Source organism: Natator depressus, chromosome 13, assembly GCF_965152275.1.
Source record: "Natator depressus isolate rNatDep1 chromosome 13, rNatDep2.hap1, whole genome shotgun sequence".
Lineage (NCBI taxonomy): Eukaryota > Metazoa > Chordata > Testudines > Cheloniidae > Natator > Natator depressus.
Genome location: NC_134246.1, coordinates 37,718,054 through 37,736,768, shown reverse-complemented (window position 1 = coordinate 37,736,768; position 18,715 = coordinate 37,718,054). Strand labels below are relative to the sequence as shown.

General features: G+C 55.3%; 2 protein-coding genes and 1 long non-coding RNA gene across 7 annotated transcripts in view; 1 reads left to right on the top strand and 2 right to left on the bottom strand.

Annotated features, from left to right (window-relative positions):
* Window positions 1-10,056: 10,056 nt before the first annotated feature.
* On the bottom strand, window positions 10,057-13,112 carry LOC141997558 (uncharacterized). Its single transcript, XR_012641738.1, has 2 exons — window positions 12,941-13,112; window positions 10,057-11,668 (listed from the first exon to the last, which is right to left on the bottom strand). It is a non-coding gene; the product is annotated as an uncharacterized LOC141997558 (long non-coding RNA).
* A 581-nt stretch (window positions 13,113-13,693) lies between these two features.
* On the top strand, window positions 13,694-17,704 carry NGDN (neuroguidin). The gene is made up of 11 exons (XM_074969308.1): window positions 13,694-13,773; window positions 14,088-14,147; window positions 14,229-14,300; window positions 14,528-14,665; window positions 14,961-15,045; window positions 15,135-15,187; window positions 15,386-15,497; window positions 15,870-16,038; window positions 17,020-17,176; window positions 17,264-17,324; window positions 17,644-17,704. The coding sequence occupies exons 1-11, from the start codon at window positions 13,747-13,749 to the stop codon at window positions 17,658-17,660; spliced, it is 951 nt and encodes a 316-aa protein (XP_074825409.1). The 5' UTR covers window positions 13,694-13,746; the 3' UTR covers window positions 17,661-17,704.
* A 9-nt stretch (window positions 17,705-17,713) lies between these two features.
* Window positions 17,714-18,715, bottom strand: part of THTPA (thiamine triphosphatase) — a 41,150-nt gene continuing 40,148 nt past the window's right edge. For all 5 annotated transcript variants that reach the window (XM_074969301.1, XM_074969305.1, XM_074969302.1 and 2 more), the window contains one exon: window positions 17,714-18,652. In XM_074969301.1, coding sequence (XP_074825402.1) covers window positions 18,402-18,652 — 251 coding nt within the window. In that variant the 3' untranslated portion in view covers window positions 17,714-18,401. The remainder of the gene's footprint in view (window positions 18,653-18,715) is intronic.

Here is an 18,715-nt window from a genome sequence, read left to right as displayed (position 1 = left end):
CTTTTATTCTTTCTTCCCCGCTCCCTTCTTTCTGTCCCTTTCCTTCCCTCCACTCTCTCTTGCTCCCCGGCTCTTCCGTCTCGCCTCCCCCCTCTGTTCCGTTCTTTGTTAATTCTCTCTGCCTTTTTCTTCCCCCCTCCCTCCCACTGGTATAATTTTAGCCTCCTAGATGCAAAGGACGCCCCCGCCCCCGCATTCCCACACCACACCCCCCTTTTCCCCCCGTCACTCGATCCCTCGGTAACAAAGCGGGAGGATGGGACAATAGCAAGGAGGACGGACGGTCACCTTGCCCAGCACCAGGCCTTATATAGACCTACCCAGTGCACGGGCCCCAAAAGGCCTGGCCATATTAATAGTAGCCAGAGCTGAAAATAGACCCCAGGAGTCCTGACTCCCAATCCCCTTTCCTCTGACCCCTAACCCCTACTCCCCTCCCAGAGCCAGGGATAGAACCCAGGAGTCCTGGCTCCCACCCCCTGCTCTAGCCACCAGCCCCCACTGCCTTCCCAGAGCCAGGGACAGAACCCAGGAGTCCTGGCTCCCACCCCCTGCTCGGGCCACTAGACCCCAAAGAGTTGCTGGCTCCTAGAACAATGAGCAGGTAGCAGGGAGAGTAGCCCCGGGTGGCGGGGGGGGGGGGGGGATTGCGCCAGGCCAAAGGGGAAGGGAGGGAAGCCCTGGCGCAGGCAGCTGCATTCCCTGGAACAACAGCCAGGTGAGGGATCCCCCTGGACTGGGACCCAGACAATGGGAAACCCCCACCCCGCAGGAATGCGCCTGGTTATTGTTCCAACAGAGCGAGAGAATCTGTGGGGCAGGCAGCCAGGGCCACCCGCAGAGCTGGGTGAGGTTGGGGCAGGGCTGGGCTGTGGGGGCTGTGGGTCGGGAGTGAGGGGCACTGGCAGGGCTAGGGGGGACCCCAGGGCTGGGCTAGCAGGTTGCTGGGGGTCGGGAGTGAGGGGCACTGGCAGGGCTGGGGGGGCGCCCAGGGCTGGGCTAGCAGGGGTCTGCCAGTTTGGAGAGAGGGGCACCAGCAGCGCTGAAATGGGTGCCCCTCACTCCTGGCCCACAGCCCCGGGGATCCCAGCCCTGCTTCCCCGCAGCTCTGCGGGTGGCCCTGGCTGCCTGCCCCACAGATTCTCTCGCTCTGCTGGAACAATAGCCAGGCGCATTCCTGCGGGGTGGGGGTTTCCCATTGTCTGGGTCCCCGTCCAGGGGGATCCCTCACCTGGCTGTTGTTCCAGGGAATGCAGCTGCCTGCGCCAGGGCGTCCCTCCCTTCCCCTTTGGCCTGGCGCAATCCCCCCTAGGCCGCACTGCCAGCTGGCTGCCCATCGTTCTGGGTCCCATCCCCGTCACCCCGGATTTCAAGGACAGCGTGGACAATCGCCGTTTGTACTCATGGGTCTTCGCACGGCACCCCAGACCAATTCGGGGAGAACAACGCTGACCGCACGGAGCACCAAGAGCCCGCCACCCCGCTGCGGCGTGTCGCCCTGCGGCGCCGTCACTTGCTGGCCACGTGAAGATCGAAGCAGAAATATTCACCTCGTGCGAGTTTTGTTTCAGAGCCTCTTCCAAGAATTCCATCCGCCCTCCGCCCGCACGCCTGCCAGAGCTTCATCTGGAAGACAGACAGGTCTCCAGCCTGTGAATTACGCGGCCATTTCATCGCACTTGGGTGCAAATCAGGTTGTTACACTTAAAATACAGCAGGGGGGATATGGCAAAGCACCACATTTACTGGTAATCCACGTGTCAATCCACACGGCATCAGACGCATATGATCGATATTACACTCCTGCACTCGCACTCACACAGAAGCACACCCCGTCTTCTTGTTGTTACCAACTAGTTGCTCCCCTTAACTTCACTGGCCAGGGGAGTTAGATGGGGGAGGGGTGGAGCCGGGCTTCTGTCGGTCTGGATCGATGCTCCCATGTTGACAAGATGAGACCCGGGGTCCTCCGCAAGACACCTCACATTTATAGCAGCTTCCCTCTCATGCAAATCTGTCCCAGATGCAAAATCTGTGTCTGTGTCAGCTGGTCATCTGGGATGCTTCCTTCTGGGTGATGTCTTAATGCTGCCACATTTATTTTCAGAGAGGGTGTTTTCAAAAGAAGGTGCTCGCTCCTAATTCCCAAGGCCGTCAATATGTCCGATCTTCTTTAGTGAGCCCACTTGACAAGACTTATTGTTCTTGGCTCTGGCTTCCATCCCCTCTCCAACTGTTGCAGCTGTCTGGAGGAGCTGGCCTTCCACGCCTTCCTCATTCACATCTCATTCATTCAACAGGGCAGTTAATTAAAAGGGGGGAGATCTTATTTTACTCCTAGTGAAATGACATTTTTCTTCTACCTTAACTATCCTTAGGGGCTATAACGTTATACCAAGGCTCAATACAAAGTTTCTACATAAGGATTTGATACAAAGTTCCTATATCAAAGGGCTTGATACAAAGTTACATGAAAATAGAGGTTATATATGGAAAGACTTAACACAAAATCATATGAAAATGATACACAATTATGCGAAGATGCTTAATGCAGAGATTTCTCTACAAGGTGAGCCTTGATACCAACCAAACCAAGACTTCTGCATTGGGCACCCAGTCCTGCCCTGTGAGGCCCAGCAGTTGTTGGAAACAGACCAAGGTTTCTAAGGTCTGGGTTTCCTGCCCATAGAGCAAAGTTGAGACCACAACGGCATTATAGACTTTGTGTTTTGTCCACAGACAGATTGTGTGTTGCGTCCAGATTCGGTGAGAGAGGTGACCACGTGCTTTCTTATTTCGCGCATCCACTTCACAATTGATTGTTGCTGCCTTATTTAACATGCCGCCGAGTCAGTGAACTACCTGGCAGCTCGGAGCGTGGTATCCTCCCTGCTGATTGATGGATTGGGGGAAAGTTGTTGAGCGACGGGCTGTTCATAGGCTTGTTTGGCAGATGGCAAGGCCAACCTTACAAGCTGCCCCAGCCAAGTGGTTTGTAAGATTTCGTCCTGCACCTTCAGGTTGTGCTACCAAGGGACAGTCATAAGAGCCTAAGAACGGCGACCCTGGGTCAGACCCAAGGTCCATCTAGTCCAGTGTCCTGTCTTCTGACAGTGGCCTACGCCAGGTGCCCCAGAGGGAACGAACAGAACAGGGAATCATCAAGTGATCCATCCCCTCTCGCCATTCCCAGCTTCTGGCAAACAGAGGCTAGGGACATCATTGGTGTAGAGCAGTTCCTGGATCAATGTTTCGATCTCCTTGATATTTGCACGTAGACGAGAGAGAATAAAAAGCTTGCCAGTGTGAAAGCATATAGAGATGCTGTGACGGGTTCGGTCACAGAGACCCCCTTGGGGGCTGCCACCTGATGTGCTGAGATTACCCCTGAGCCCATTTCCCTGCCAGCTTGGGACTTCAGTGCCCTGCCTGGCTGTGCCAGACATGCCAGCCTGCTGCAAACCCAGACCCAGGTCCGAACCATGTCCTCCTGCAGGCTTACCTGAAAACAGCTTAAGAAGTGCTCCTGTCTCCAGCACTCAGATGCCCAACTCCCAATGGGGTCCAAACCCCAAATAAATCCTTTTTACCCTGTATAAAGCTTATACAGGGTAAACTCATAAATTGTTCGCCCTCTATGACACTGATAGAGAGATATGCACTGCTGTTTGCCCCCCTCCCCCCAGGTATTAATACATACTCTGGGTTAATTAATAAGTAAAAAGTGATTTTATTAAATACAGAAAGTAGGATTTAAGTGGTTCCTGGTAATAACAGACAGAACAAAGTGAATTACCAAGCAAAATAAAATAAAACACGCAAGTCTAAGCCTATTACAGTAAAAAAACTGAATACAGATAAAATCTCACCCTCAGAGATGTTTCAATAAGCTTCTTACATGGACTGGACACCTTCCTAGTCTGGGCCCAATCCATTCCCTTGGTACAGCCCTTATTCCAGCTCAGGTGGTAGGTAGGGGATTTCTCATGACTGATGCCCCCTTTGTTCTGTTCTACCCCCTTTTATCTCTTTTGCACAAGGCGGGGATCCTTTGTCCCTCTCTGGGTTCCCACCCCTCCCTCTAAATGGAAAAGCACCAGGTTAAGGATGGATTCCAGTTCAGGTGACATGATCACATGTCACTGTAAGACATCATTACCCACTTGCCAGCCCACGGGTCTACAGGAAGACTTACAAGTAAACAGAGCCATCTACAGTCAATTGTCCTGGTTGATGGGAGCCATCAAGATTCTAAACCACCATTAATGGCCCACACTTTGCATAATTACAATAGGCCCTCAGAGTCATATTTCATATTTCTAGTTTCAGATACAAGAGTGATACAGTTATACAAATAGGATGACCACACTCAGTAGATTTAAGCTTTGTAATGATACCTTACAAGAGACCTTTTGCATGAAGCATGTTCCAGTTACATTATATTTACACTCATTAGCATATTTTCATAAATCATACAGAGCGCAACGTCACAGATACCATTTGAAGAACAATGGAGGGCTTGCTCTAGCATTGGAGACCAAGAAGAATAGACCAAGGCAGCTAGGAGCAAGGACACATCCTTGCTTCACCCCATTCGTGACTGGAAACAGGTCTGTTAGATCGCCATCCACACTAACTCTTCCAACCATGCCTTTGTGGCATTGCCACCTGTTGTTAATAAATTTGTCTGGACGTCCAAATTTAGCAAGGACTTTCCAGACGCGAGTGGGGTAGACCATGTTGAAAGCTTAGACCAGGAATGATGATGTACAAAGGTTGATGCTGTCATGATATTTTTCCTGTACTTGTCAAAGAATGCAAATCATGTCAACAGTGCTCCGCAGAGCACAAAAGCTGCACTGTGGCTTTGTCAATAATTTGGATCCGAAGCTGGATCCAAGCAAGAATCTTACCGGCTGTGAAGAGCAAGCAGATGCTGCCATAGTTCATAGAATCATAGAATATCAGGGTTGGAAGGGACCTGAGGAGGTCATCTAGTCCAACCCCCTGCTCAAAGCAGGACCAATCCCCAATTAAATCATCCCAGCCAGGGCTTTATCAAGCCTGACCTTAAAAACTTCTAAGGAAGGAGATTCCACCACCTCCCTAGGTAACACATTCCAGTGTTTCACCACCCTCCTAGTGAAAAAGTTTTTCCTAATATCCAACCTAAATCTCCCCCACTGCAACTTGAGACCATTACTCCTTGTTCTGTCATCTGCTACCACTGAGAACAGTCTAGAGCCATCCTCTTTGGAACCCCCTTTCAGGTAGTTGAAAGCAGCTATCAAATCCCCCCTCATTCTTCTCTTCCGTAGACTAAACATCCCCAGTTCACTCAGCCTCTCCTCATAAGTCATGTGTTCCAGTCCCCTAATCATTTTTGTTGCCCTCCGCTGGACTCTTTCCAATTTTTCCACATCCTTCTTGTCGTGTGGGGCCCAAAACTGGACACAGTACTCCAGATGAGGCCTCACCAGTGTTGAATAGAGGGGAACGATCATGTCCCTCAATCTGCTGGCAATGCCCCTACTTATACATCCCAAAATGCCATTGGCTTTCTTGGCAACAAGGGCACACTGTTGACTCATATCCAGCTTCTCGTCCGCTGTCACCCCTAGGTCCTTTTCTGCAGAACTGCTGCCGAGCCATTCGGTCCCTAGTCTGTAGCGGTGCATCGGATTCTTCCGTCCTAAGTGCAGGACTCTGCACTTGTCCTTGTTGAACCTTGTTGTTACCACAGTTGCTATTTGAGCTTTTGTGCTGATAGATCATGATAATGTTGGCTTCTTTCAATTGTTGTGGTGTGACTTCTTAAAGCCAGAAATGCGTGAGAAGAATGCACAAAGCCCGTCACAGAGGTTTCCTCTGTGTTTCAAAACTTCAGCTGGAATAGCATCGTGACCAGGAGATTTGTTATTTTTCATTGCTTGGATGGCCTTCAACACCACAGCTCGCGTGGGTGGATCTGCAAGTGCGTTAGATGCAGGCTCTCTGTGGGTGTTATTCAGTGACTCAGAGAGAGTAGAGAGACAATTAAGTAATTCCCAAAAGTGTTCATGCCACCATTGGTGGACGGCAGTGTGAACCATGATAAAAAGTTTGCCATCAGCCCTTGTTACTGGCGCCAAGGCAGATCAGGTAGGGCTGTACACAGCTTTTACCGCATCACAGACACTTCTGAAGCCATGCTTTTCAGAAGGGACCTGCAGGTCATCCACTCTGGGGTCAAGCCACATATTTTGCATTTGGCAGCATTTGCATTGAAGCGTGCCGCAAGCTACCACCTATCTGGCCTTTTTCGACTTAGAGAATGGATCAGCTACGAGCACATCACATCCTTGCTGCTTGGCATCAAGAAGATTCGATATTTCAGGATTGTGATCAGCAAACCAGTCTGCATGATGGCGTTTCTTATATCCAGCACAGTCCATGACAGTATTCTAGATTGTAGCACACATTTGGCAGACACCTTATCACTGAACATTGGAAGATTTTCCAAACCTGTAGCTGAAAATGTTTGGCAGTCAACAGATCTTACAACCAGGCAATGGTTAGATGCTTAGCAGACTGGTTTTTGTGCATTTTTGGCCAAATAAAAAGGGAAAACTCCAACTGAACAAGACGGTGGACAGTCCACAGATCAGCTCCGTATAATACTCAGGTTATACTCACAGTGATGCTGGCAAACCGGGTGCCAGCTCATGCCAAAGCCAGTCTCAGCTGAACGCTGACCAATAGCTGGAACCAGTCTGGCTCAACCTGTGTCTTAGAGTTGTTAAAATAGGTATAGGAGTTCTCAACCCATGGTGAGTATTTAGACTTTATGAAATGCTTGTGAGTTGCCGCCTGCACTAATCTCACCTATATCCCTGTATAAGGTAATGCTGAAGGGTTTGTGTGAAGGTCAAGCTTCAGAGGGGTAGCCGTGTTAGTCTGGATCTGTAAAAGTGGCAAAGAGTCCTGTGGCACCTTAGAGACTAACAGACGTACTGGAGCATGAGCTTTGGTGGGTGCATCTGATGAAGTGGGTATTCACCCACGAAAGCTCATGCTCCAGGACGTCTGTTAGTCTATAAGGTGCCACAGGACTCTTTGTGTGATGGTGCTGCCCGTGGGAGCCAGCTGAGGTCACTCAATCAGGGTGAACTGCAAACAGAACGGGGCAGACAAACCCCAAACGCTGGTGGATATTCCGATACTTAGATTTACCCAGCCAGCCCAAACCAGCTTCTACAGCACCTCCCTGGTTACTCAGACATTCAAACAACGCAGTTCCCTTAAAGTACCCAGCCTCAGGCCTCCAGCCAGACACACGTCAGATATGATGATGGTTACTGAAAATCTTATCTCATCATAAAAAAGAAAAGGTTCTTCCAATCCCAAAGGACCAGACACACCCCCATATCAAATGATAACGTAGATCCTACCCAAAATATACGTTATAGTCAATTCTTGTTAACTAAACTAAAATTTATTTAAAAAGAAAAGATAAAGAGTGTTGGTTAAAAGATCAATACACGGACAGACTTGAATTCAATTCTTGAGGTTCAGATACAGAGCAGAGATGAGCCTCTAGTTGCCAAAAGTCCTTTTAGAAATAGTCCATAGGTTATAGTCCAGTGTCCATATTCAGGGTGACTCTAGTCAGAGACTGGGGATCTCAGTCCTTATTGCTCAGGGTTTCCCCCTCTTGAAACCCAAAGCAGATCTGAGATGAAGAAGGATCGTGTCCCAGGGTTTTTATATACTTCCAGGAGCCTTTTGGCCTGAGAAAACAATAGGCTTAACTTTCCTTCTTCCAAACATCCTGACAATTAGCACAAGGTAATTTATCCATTAAAGAGTTCAGACACAGGTTACCACCACCTTCAAAGAGACATATAGACAATTATACTATTTCACTCAAGTGTCTTCCTAAATGTTAATATTCCTCTTTTGATCTTTGAATTAAAGCTATAGCCCTAGACAAGACTTGTTTGCTTACATCACAAGACCTGAGCAAACATCTACCCTTCTACCTCTAACAATGCAGGCTTGCATTTCAAAGCTCTATTCATTTACATCTCTTCCTAACAAGTCTTTAAAGTTCGGCCATGGGTCAGGTCAGTCTGTGAGTTAATTAACTCTTTCTGGCCCTGTCACCTTTCAATGAGATATTATATTACACTCATAATGTCACAGTTTGCTCTGAAACGTTGGACATCAGCCGACAGGACAGAAGCATTAGCAAGCATGAAATACTAGCTGCCAGCAGGAGGCGGTATGTCTTGCCTGACGGAAAATGGCCCGTCAACCCCAGATGAACCAGAGTGGAACATCAGAAGACCAATGATTTTGTGGATTGCTCCCCCTACCCTATGAAGAGGAAATGGGCAACTGACTTCCTCCCAACAGCTAAATCTGCAACTCAAAGCAGAAGCGGGAAAGGAATAAAAAGCCCTAACAAGGGGGAGCTGCTTTGAGTCTGAGGGGAGAGGACTATTAAGCATAAGAAAAAGATCCCTGGATTAGCCCTAAGAGACATATTTGCTTAGGGCATGTCTATGCTACAAAACTAAGACAACCCAATTTATGTCGGCATATGGCTGCTGCAGTAATTACTCGCTTGTGCAGGTCTACGCTTTGCTCCTTGTGTCAGCGGTGTGTGTCCTCACCTGGAGCGCTTGTCCCGATAGTACTGTCGGTGGGTGGCACTGCGGGACGACTTCTGAAAGCCAGTAACAGCCAATTTGGGGGGAGCAAAATTTTAGTGTAGACACTTCCATAGGTAAATTGCCTAGTGTTGACCTCATCTGTAGCGTAGACCAGACCTTATTATAGAAGCTTCTATTCACCTTTTGAAACTTAAGCCTGTAACTCATCTTTGTGTGTGTCTACCTGCTTTAACCTTGTCAATAACTCTCTGATTTCCTGTTGCTAGGTAATAAATCTTTCAACAGTTTATTATAGGATTGGCTACAAGCATTGTCTTTGTGAGATTGAAGGGGCAATTGACCTGGGGTCAATGACAGGTCCTTTGGGACTGGGAGTAACTTGAATATTGTTGTGATTTTTGGTGTAAGGGACCATCGATCTTGACAAGAGGGACCGGAGTGCCCAAGGGGACCGACTGTGACTCCATGGTAAGGCAGTTATACATTTGATACTTGGTTGGTGACATCTAAGTACAGGAGAACCCCATTTATCCGATCCTCCGTTATCTGGTTCTCCGCATTAAACCAACAACCTGGACTCCAGGCCCAGAAGCAGGCGATCTCTCCTGCAGCCACTAGATGGCGCTGCAGCACTGCATTTTCCCATTCTCTGGCTTAACAGTCCTTTTGGCTTTCCAATCTAGCCCCGGTCCCAACTAGATGGGATAAACGGGGTTCTGCTATGTAGCACTCGCAGCCAACTGGGGGCTTGTGCCCCGCTTCCTGAGAGTCTGCCCTGACGTCGGTTCTCACTGCAGGCACTGTTCAGCTGGAACTTCCTCGATCTGTCATTTATACTAGGGGTTCTCAGCCACGGGTACATGTACCCCTAGGGTATGCCGAGGTCTTCCAGGGGGGACATCAACTCATCTAGAGAGTTGCCTAGTTGTACAACAGGCTACATAAAAAGCACTAGCGAAGTCAGTGCAAACTAAGATTTCATACAGACAATGACTTGTTTATGCTGCTCTATTTACTACATCAGTGGTTCTCAAACAGAGTCGCAACCCCAAGGCGAGTTGCGAGTTCGTTTTTAGGGGGTCACCAGGGCTGGCATTCGACTCACTGGGGCCCAGTGCAGAAAGCCGAAGCCCAAGCAATTTAACTTCACCCTGCTTGCCACGCCCCCTAACTCTGGCCATGAGAGCAGGAACAGACTCTGCGTGGGTGAACACTTAATGGTCTCTGTCATTTCACCACCTCCCAGAATGCCAAGGCTCACAAGTGAAAACCAGAGTCATGTATCACACGGGAATGGAAGTACAATATTTCTATTCCAATCCGCTTTATTTTATAACTGTATGGTGACAATGAGAAGGTCAGCAATTTGCCAGGAACGGTGTGCTGTGACCATTCTGAATTTTTACGCCTGACTTTGTAAGCAAGTTGTTTTTAAGTGACGTGAAACTTGGGGTATGCAAATACAATCAGACTCCTGAAAGGGGTACGGTTGTCTGGAAAGGTTGAGAGTCCAGCTATGAGGACAGGTGACTAGACTAGATGACCTCTCGAGGTCCCTTCCAGTCCTACGAGTCTATGATTTATCCCGATGGGCAGGCTCTCTGTGACGTTCCCCTCTGGTGTTGTCTGGACCAGCGATCTGCTAGGCCACTCTGACCCTTGACTCTGGGAGCCGGCCTTACCCTGCTCTGCTGTGAGAAACCCCACTCCTGGGCGATTCACGCACAGCCTCTGGCATGTAAGCTGCTCCCAGCAACCGAATGACACTAGCCAATATCTCCGGTCCCAGCCACAACCCTGGGAACCTCCGTCTTGCAGGGTCCAGTTATGCCCGCTGGACACTGCAAACTTATATAAGTTTGTCAGTTTAACAAAGAAATTGGTATGTACCAGGCTTGTTCTCCCAAGGAGAGCCTCTGACACACCGCAAACCAAACGCACTGCTTCAGGTAGAATAAACAAACAGATTTATGAACTACAAAAGACAGATTTTAAGTGATTATAAGTCAAAGTGCAACAAGTCAGATTTGGTCAAATGAAATAAAAGCAAAACGCATTCTAAACTGGTCTCAACACTTTCAGTGCTCTTACAAACATAGATGTTTCTCACCAAAGGCTGGCTCTTCAGCCAGGCTCTCCCCTTTGATCAGCGTTTCAGTCACCTGGCGGTGGTGGTGTCTGTAGATGTAGGCAGAAGAGAGAGAGCATGGCAAAATGTCTCTCCCTTTTATCACGTCCTTTCTTTCCTCCTGGCTTTCCCCCCCACCCCTTCAGAGTCAGGTAAACATTAACTCATTGCAGTCCCAAACTGCCCAAAGGAAGGGGGTGACTCCCTCGACGGTCTAACAGATTCTTTTGTCACTCCTAAGCCAGTGTCCTTTGTTCCCGTGAGGCTGGGCTGGGTTTGTCCCATCTATGCCCTGACGAGGTGTGAACGGCCTCTCTGCTCTTGGAGAGTTTTCGCCTGGGCTTGTTTTAAGCCATGAGGATACATTTTCAGCCTCATAACTACATACATGAAATTATACCCTATAACCTTACTATAACATTACTGTGACAATTACTGTAACATCACTATAACAACCATACTCAGTGCATCACGAGCCTTCCGAAGACACCCAACATGACAAACTTTGCGTTGGATACCACACAATCATTTTATAACGATGAACATGGGGGTGTAGGGTGTTCCCCCGAGGTACAGCGCGTCACACTCTCCAAACGAGATTCTTTCTCATTGTGACACGGACGCCCAAGTCACCCGGTGCATTTCGTGGCTGTCTCTTCCACAAGAAAGCGTATCCAGTTGCTCAGTCAATTGACCCTCTTCAGCAAGTGCAAGGGGCGGTTTGATTTGGACGATGAAGCAGCACACCGACCTCCCACGTCGTAACACGGAAGCTTTTCAAGGCTTATGTGCTGACAGCAGCTGGTCTAGGTTGTCGGGGAGGAACAATTTTTCAGGTGCGTTTTCGAGTGCCCCTCTCAGCTGGACGTGGGCTGGGCTGTCACTGAATAGAGCAGCCGGGTCGGCAAAGAAGTGGCCAAGCTATGGTGCCTCCCCCTCCCCCCACCAAGTCAATGCACAAGTGGCCAAAGTCTTGACCCACCCACACGCCACGAGTAGGACTCCCAGCAGCGTCCGGCGTGGGTCGCTTCTGCCCTCCCCCATTGCTGTGGGACCCGTGGGATCGGAGCTTAAAGTGGGCAAGTGGCAGCCAACAACTTGCACGTGGGCTCAGCCGGCAAGGGCATTTCCAGCGATGGGGGAGGCTCTGTGGGGGCTAGTGGTTAGAGTGGGCGGGATGGGAGCCAGACTCCTGGGTTATCGGGGGGCGCTAGTGGTTGGGGCGGTGGGATGGGAGCCAGGACTCCTGGGTTATCGGGGGGGGGGGAGCTAGTGGTTGGGGTGAGGGGATGGGAGCCAGGATCCTGGGTTTTCCGGGGGGGGGGGCTAGTGGTTAGAGTGGGGGAGATGGGAGCCAGGCTCCTGGGTTATCGGGGGGGGGCGAGTGGTTGGGGTGAGGGGATGGGAGCCAGGATCCTGGGTTTTTGGGGTGGGGGGGCTAGTGATTAGAGTGGGGGAGATGGGAGCCAGACTCCTGGGTTATTGGGGGGGGCTAGTGGTTAGAGGGGAGGGGTGCGAGCCAGGACTCCTGCTTTTTCGGGAGGGGCTAGGAGCCAGGACTCCTGGGTTATCGGGGGAGGGTCTAGTGGTTAGAGTGGGGGGATGGGAGCCAGGACTCCTGGGTTTTCGGCGGGGGGCTAGTGTCATGGAGTCCCTGGCCGATGCTCTGGAACTGCTCCCTACTAAGCCAGTCAGGACTCTGGGGAAGTCTCCTTTCTGGGAGCAGCCTGTCTGCAGGACACACAGCTCACCCGGCTTCCACTGTCCTGGGTCTGACCTCGGAGCATTCAGCCTCCTCTGCCCCTCCGTGCGCTTCCCACAGCGAGTCCGCCCAGGCGGGGTCCTGGGGGAGACAGAGGGTCCTGCCCCCCAACTCCGCAGTCAGACGGGACTCTCAGCCAGCCAGTAACACAGAAGGTTTATTAGACGACAGGAACATGGTCTAAAGCAGAGCTTGTAGGTGCAGAGAACAGGACTCCTCAGCTGGGTCCATTTTTGGGGGCAGTGAGCCAGACAACCCCGTCTGCACCTCACTCCACGTCCCCACCCAGCCCCAAACTGAAACTCTCTCCAGCCCCTCCTCCTCTGGGCTTTGTCCCTTTCCCGGGCCAGGAGGTCACCGGATCCCTTTGTTCCCCAACCCTTTAGCTCTCACCTTGCAGGGGGGAAAGGCCCAGGGCATCAGCTGCCAGGGAACAGGGTGTCGGCCATTCTCTGTGTCCAGACTCCTGCACACACCTGCCCTCTAGGGCTCTGCAAGGATCACACACCCTGACCCCACCCCCTAGAGACTTAAGAACTGCAGAGGGGAAACTGAGGCAGCCCCACACGATCCAGAGGAAACATTAAGAACAGTCCCACTTTGTCACAGCTAGTGGGGTGGGGGGATGGGAGCCAGGACCCCTGGGTTTTCGGGGGGGGGGGGGACTCAGACAAGAGCCGCCGCCTCCCAGCCCTGTTCTCCCCTCAGGCTCCGTCCTTTAGAGCCCTAGGGAATCTCTCCCTGCCATTGGTCTCCGTCTCTGTCAAGCACCCTCAGCCCGCCCCTCCCCTCCCAGTTGCTGATTGGTCCGGTAGGACCATGTGGACGGAGCCAGGCGGCTGATTGGCTTAAATTTAGAGCGCAGCCGGCGGCGCGGGGCTGATTCGCTGATTCCTCTCGCGGCGTCTGCGTCCGCCCGCTGACTGGTCCAACCCCGGGAAGCGGGCGTCGGGGGGGAGAGGGGGGTCGTGATTCCGTCTCTGATTGGTTAGTTCCTCTCCTACCGGAGGCGGGCTAAGAGCATCAGGTGCCGCCCGCGATTGGCCGGATCCTCTCTAACGAGGCGGAAGTGCGGTCCTGATTCGCCCGCACCGCCGCCAGGAGGCGGGATCCTGGGCGCCGATTGGCCGAGGCGGGTACCGAGGCGGAAGCGGTAGGTGCGCCCAACGCCGCGTGTCCCACTCCACGGGGAGGTTGGGATGGAGGCGGCGGGGCCCGAGCTGCGGGTGAGGCGGGGTTCCGAGGGGGGGCTCTGGGGAAGGGGATCGGGAGGGCGCACGGGGGAGCGGGGCTGGGGAAGGGGATCGGGGGGGGGGCGCACGAGGGGGCGGGGCTGGGGAAGGGGATCCGGGGGTGGGGAAGGGGATCCGGGGGCGACGCACGGGGGGGCGGGGCTGGGGAAGGGGATCCGGGGGCGACGCACGGGGGGGTGGGGGTGGGGAAGGGGATCGGGGGGGGGCGCACGGGGGAGCGGGCTGGGGAAGGGGATCTGGCAGGAGGCATGGGGGGTGGCTCGGTTTAAAGTCTCCCCACCCTGCAGGAGCAGCTGGTGTCCGACCTGCCCCCCGCACTGGCCTTGCTGGGATCTCTCCAGGAGCAGGTGAGAGAGACCCCGACCCCCCAGATCGGGGCCACCCCCTCGGGGAAAGACCCTGGCTCACCCCCTCTCTTCCCCCCACAGGTTGTTGGGGTCACGGCCCATGTCCAGGGGCTGCTGCAGAGGGTCCGGGCCGGCGCCTTCCCCACGGAGAAGGTAAGAGCGGTCCTCTTCTGCCCCCGGGTGTCCCCCCGCATCCTACCCCTGTCCACTGGGTCCACCCCCATCCTGCTCCCTCCCGCTTCCCTGCCCCGGGTGTCCCCCCCATCCTGCCCCTGTCCCCTGGGTCCACCCCCATCCTGCCCCTCTCCTGCTTCCCTGGCCTGGGTGTCCCCCCGATCCTGTCCCTGTCCCCCCTTTGATGCCTCTGCCCCCTTCCGCAGGGGCTGAGTTTCCTGGAGCTGAAGGCCCAGCTGCTGCTGTTCTATCTCCAGGACCTGGCCCAGCTGCTGCTGGAGAAGAGCTCGGGCCGCTCCCTGGCCGCCCAGCCGGGTGTCCTGCGCCTGGCTGAGCTGCGCACGGTGCGTGGGGCCGATGGAGCCCATGGGGGCCATGCCAGGGCGGGGGCGGACCGCTGGAGGCAAGGTTCCGGCTCTGTAGGGTACCTCCGGGAGGGGAGTGGGGTCCAGTGGTTAGAGTGGGGGGAAGGGCTGGGAGCCAGGACTCCTGGGTTCTATCCCCAGCTCTGGGAGGGGAGGTGGGCTAGTGGTTAGAGCAGGGGGGGTACGGGGAGCCTGAAGTCCTGGGTGTGGTGGGTGGTTCTTGGGGGGCAGGGTCTCCCCACGTCTGACCCCCGCACACTCCTGCCCCCCCCAGGTGTTGGAGAAGATGCGCCCCATTGAGCAGAAGCTCCGGTACCAGGTTGACAAGCTGGTGAAGGCAGCTGTGACGGGTGCTGTGGGTGAGTTGGGGGCACCGAGGGGGGTGGGCACGAGGTGACCAGGGCCCCCGCTGACCATGCCTCACCCCCCCGGGGTGCTCTCATTGCAGGAGACGACAATCCGCTGAGATTCAAACCGGACCCTGGGAACATGATGAGCAAGGTGAAGGGGAGGGGCAGGACTCCTGGGTTCCATCCTCAGCTCTGGGAAGGGGGGGGGTCCTAGTGGTTAGAGCAGGGGAGGGGCTGGGAGCCAGGCTGGGCTGTGTCTCTGGGGAGGAATGGGGTTACTCATTGGCTTGTGCTGGGGGGAAGAGGGCAGGGCCAGCTCTTGATTGACAGGCTGTTTTCTCTCGGGCAGCTGAGTGATGAGGAAGAGGACGGGACGGGAGGCAAAGCTGCCGGGAAGAAGCCCCTGGCCAAAGCAGGGGTCCGGAAATACGTCCCACCCCGGCTGGTACCGGTGCATTATGGTGAGAGCTGGGAGTCCGCCCGGCTTCTAGCCCTCGCCTTAGAAAGAGCGGGGTTTGTATAACCACCCTGCACCCCACCCCAGAGCCAGCCGCCTCTCAGCGCCAGGGGAGGGGTCCCTGTATAATCAGCCCTGTGCCCCACCCCAGAGCCAGCCGCCTCTCAGCGCCGGGGGAGGGGTCCCCGCATGTTCAGCCCCGCGCCCCATCCCAGAGGGGGCCACTTCTCAGCTCTGGGGGAGGGGTCCCCATATAGCCAGCCCCCCGCCCCACCCCAGAGGGGGCCGCCTCTCCACGCCGGGGAAGGGGTCCCCGTACACTCAGCTCCCCCGCCCCACCCCAGAGGTGACCGCATCCCCACCCGTCCCCCCTCAGATGAGACGGCGGCCGAGCGGGAGAAGAAGGCCCTCGACCAGGCGAAGAAGCGGGCGCTGAGCAGCTCCGTCATCCGGGAGCTGAAAGAGCAGTTCTCGGACGCGCCGGAGGAGATCCGCGAAGGGCGCTACCGGCACGCGACCCGGCAGAGCCAGGAGGATGAGCACCGGTGAGTGCGGGCTAGTGGTTAGAGGCGGGGGGGCTGGGAGCCGGGACTCCGGGGTTCTGTCCCTGGCTCTGGGAGGGGAGGCGGGGAGGTGTCCCCGGGCGATGCTCTGGGATTGCTCCCGACGAAGCCAGGCAGGACTCTGGGGGAGCCTCCTCTCTGGGAGCAGCCCGTCTGCAGGGCAAGAAACTCACCCGGCTTCCCCCTTCCTGGGTCTGACCTTGGAGCCTTCAGCCTCCCCTGCCCCTCCGGGTGCTTCCCACAGCAAGGCGGGGTCCTGGGGGAGCCAGAGGGTCCTGCCCCCCAACTCCGCAGTCAGACGGGACTCTTAGCCAGCCAGTAAAACAGAAGGTTTATTCGTCGACAGGAACACAGCGTAGGGCACAGCTTGTTAGCACAGAAATCAGTGACTTTCAGCCAAGTCCATCTTGGGGGTCGGGAAGCCCAGAGCCAGGGCTCTGGCCCTCCCCCTGCACCCCAAGCCAGCCCAGACCGACTTGCTGCCAGCAGCCTGGCCCCTGCCCTGCCCGTTGCTCCTCCTCCAGCCTTCCTCTTGCTTCCCAGGCCAACCATCCTCCTCCTGGGTCTCAGGTTACGAAGGGCATCCCTGCAGGCAGCTGGAGCAGCCCCCCCAAAAGTCACACACCCTTATTCCCACCACCTAGACATTGGTGCAATACACAGGGAAACTGAGGCACGCACAGCATCCATGCAAAACAGTAAGACTCACATAGGGTCACATACAACATAACAAGGGAAAATCCCCACTACATCACAGGGTCTAGTGGTTAAAGCGTGGGGCTGGGGGTTGGGAGCCAGGACTCCTCGGTTCTATCCTGGCTCGGGGAGGGGAGTGGGGTCTAGTCGTAAGAGCAGGGGGCTGGGAGCTAGGACTCCTGGGTTCTCTCCTAGCTCTGGGTGGCAGAGGGGAGTGGGGTCTAGTGATCAGAGCAGGACCCAGGCTCCCCGTTCTGGTCATTGCAGGAGGAGCTACGAGGAGGCCATGCTGGTGAGGCTGAACTTGAGCCGGCAGGACAAGGCCCGGCGGCGCCGGGTGGCTGCGCTGGGGGCCCAGCTCCACTCCCTGACCCACTTCGGCGACATCAGCGCCCTGACTGGGGCAGCGCCCCCCACTGGAGAGGTGAGGCAGCACAGAGTGACGGGCGGGGGCAGGGGAGCAAGCTGGGGCTGAGCCTCACCCAGCTAATTGTCTCCATTCCTCTCCCAGGATCTGAGCCCCCAGAAGAAAAGGAGGAAGAAGACGAATGCAAAGAGGGGAAGGAAAAAGGGTGAGTGTGAAGGGCAGCCCCCTCTGGCCCAGCAGTCCCAACTTCAGTCCCCACCCCCACCTTTTAGAGCCCCTCAAAATCCAGTGGTGGGGGGTTCCACAGGTGAACAGCAGCCCGAGGAGGTTCAAGAACTAGCTGGGAGTCCGGTCACCAGGGTCCTGGCTCTGGAAGGAGAGTGGGCTGTAATGGGTTAGACTGGGTGGGAGGGGAGCCAGGACGCCTGGGTTTTCTCCCAGCTCTGGGAGGGGAGCCGGGGCTGTGATCTGTCACTTGTCCGCTCGCTCTCCTTCCACACTCCCCTATTCTCTTCCTTTTGTAGGTTTCCGGAGGCGATAACGGAGCCACATTGCCCCCCCTGCACCCGCCGGAGCGACGCCCCCCGCCCCCCCACAGAGCGACTCTCACACGGGGGCAGAATGTTTAGACAATAAAATTGAGCCCCTGAACATGTGTCTTGGTGTAAACGTCCACTAGGGGGCGCTGTGCTGCTGGGGCCCCGTCGCCCAGCCCGTCACTAGGGGGCGCTGTGCGGCAGCGTTGCCTGCTCGGCTTAGGCCAAGGGTTCCCGGCAAGGGAGCTGATGCACGCTGGGGCCCCGTCCTATCCCCTTGCTCGGCCGGAGGGCAACTGGACCCCAACATGCCCCCCAGCTCTTTACCAGCCCCGCTCCATATCTTTGCCAGATCTCAGCTTCCCTCCCCCCTAGGTCCTAGCGTAACTGAGCTGAATGTATTAGCGGGCGGGCGGGGGCCAGCTGTCCCCATTCTCCCCCTCGGGGGATCAAACGGGGGCGGGTGCCCCCTGCAGCTTTCCTCGGTTTCCGCCCTTGGGACGGGGGCCAAGCCAGGCGCCTGCTGGCGTGTGACCGCGGGTCATGCTGCAGTTAGCGACCGAGGCCAATTGCACAGGGAGCCACCCTGCCTCGGTTGCTCGGCTGTGGGCTGGCCCCATAGGGCGGGGCCTCCAGAGCTCTGGGGTGAGAGCCATGTTCTGTGACCGTAGCATCCTTCGATGGGCTGCAGCTGGGGGGCGCTGGGCTGTGGAGGGGGCCGGTCCGTGCCAAGGCTCCCCCCGGCGCTAGGGGGCGCTGGGCTGCCTCTCCCCGGCGCTAGGCCCCATTTCAACCTCCGCCGCCCCCGCCAGCCCCATCAATTTTGAGGGGCCACATGGCGCCGGCGTGTCAGGCCCGGAAGCGTTGTCGTCATGGGGGGGCGGTTGGGGGTCCCCGGCCAGCACCCCCGCCCGGAGCAGCTCCTGGTAGTGCCGGGGGCGATGCCGCTGGAGGTAGACGCTCATCTTGCCGGGCACGCGGGTGGCACCGTCCCACCCTGGGAGGGGAGAGAAGACCCGGTCAGTGGGGGCGTCCCGGCGCCTCCCCCCCCGGCGTCCCG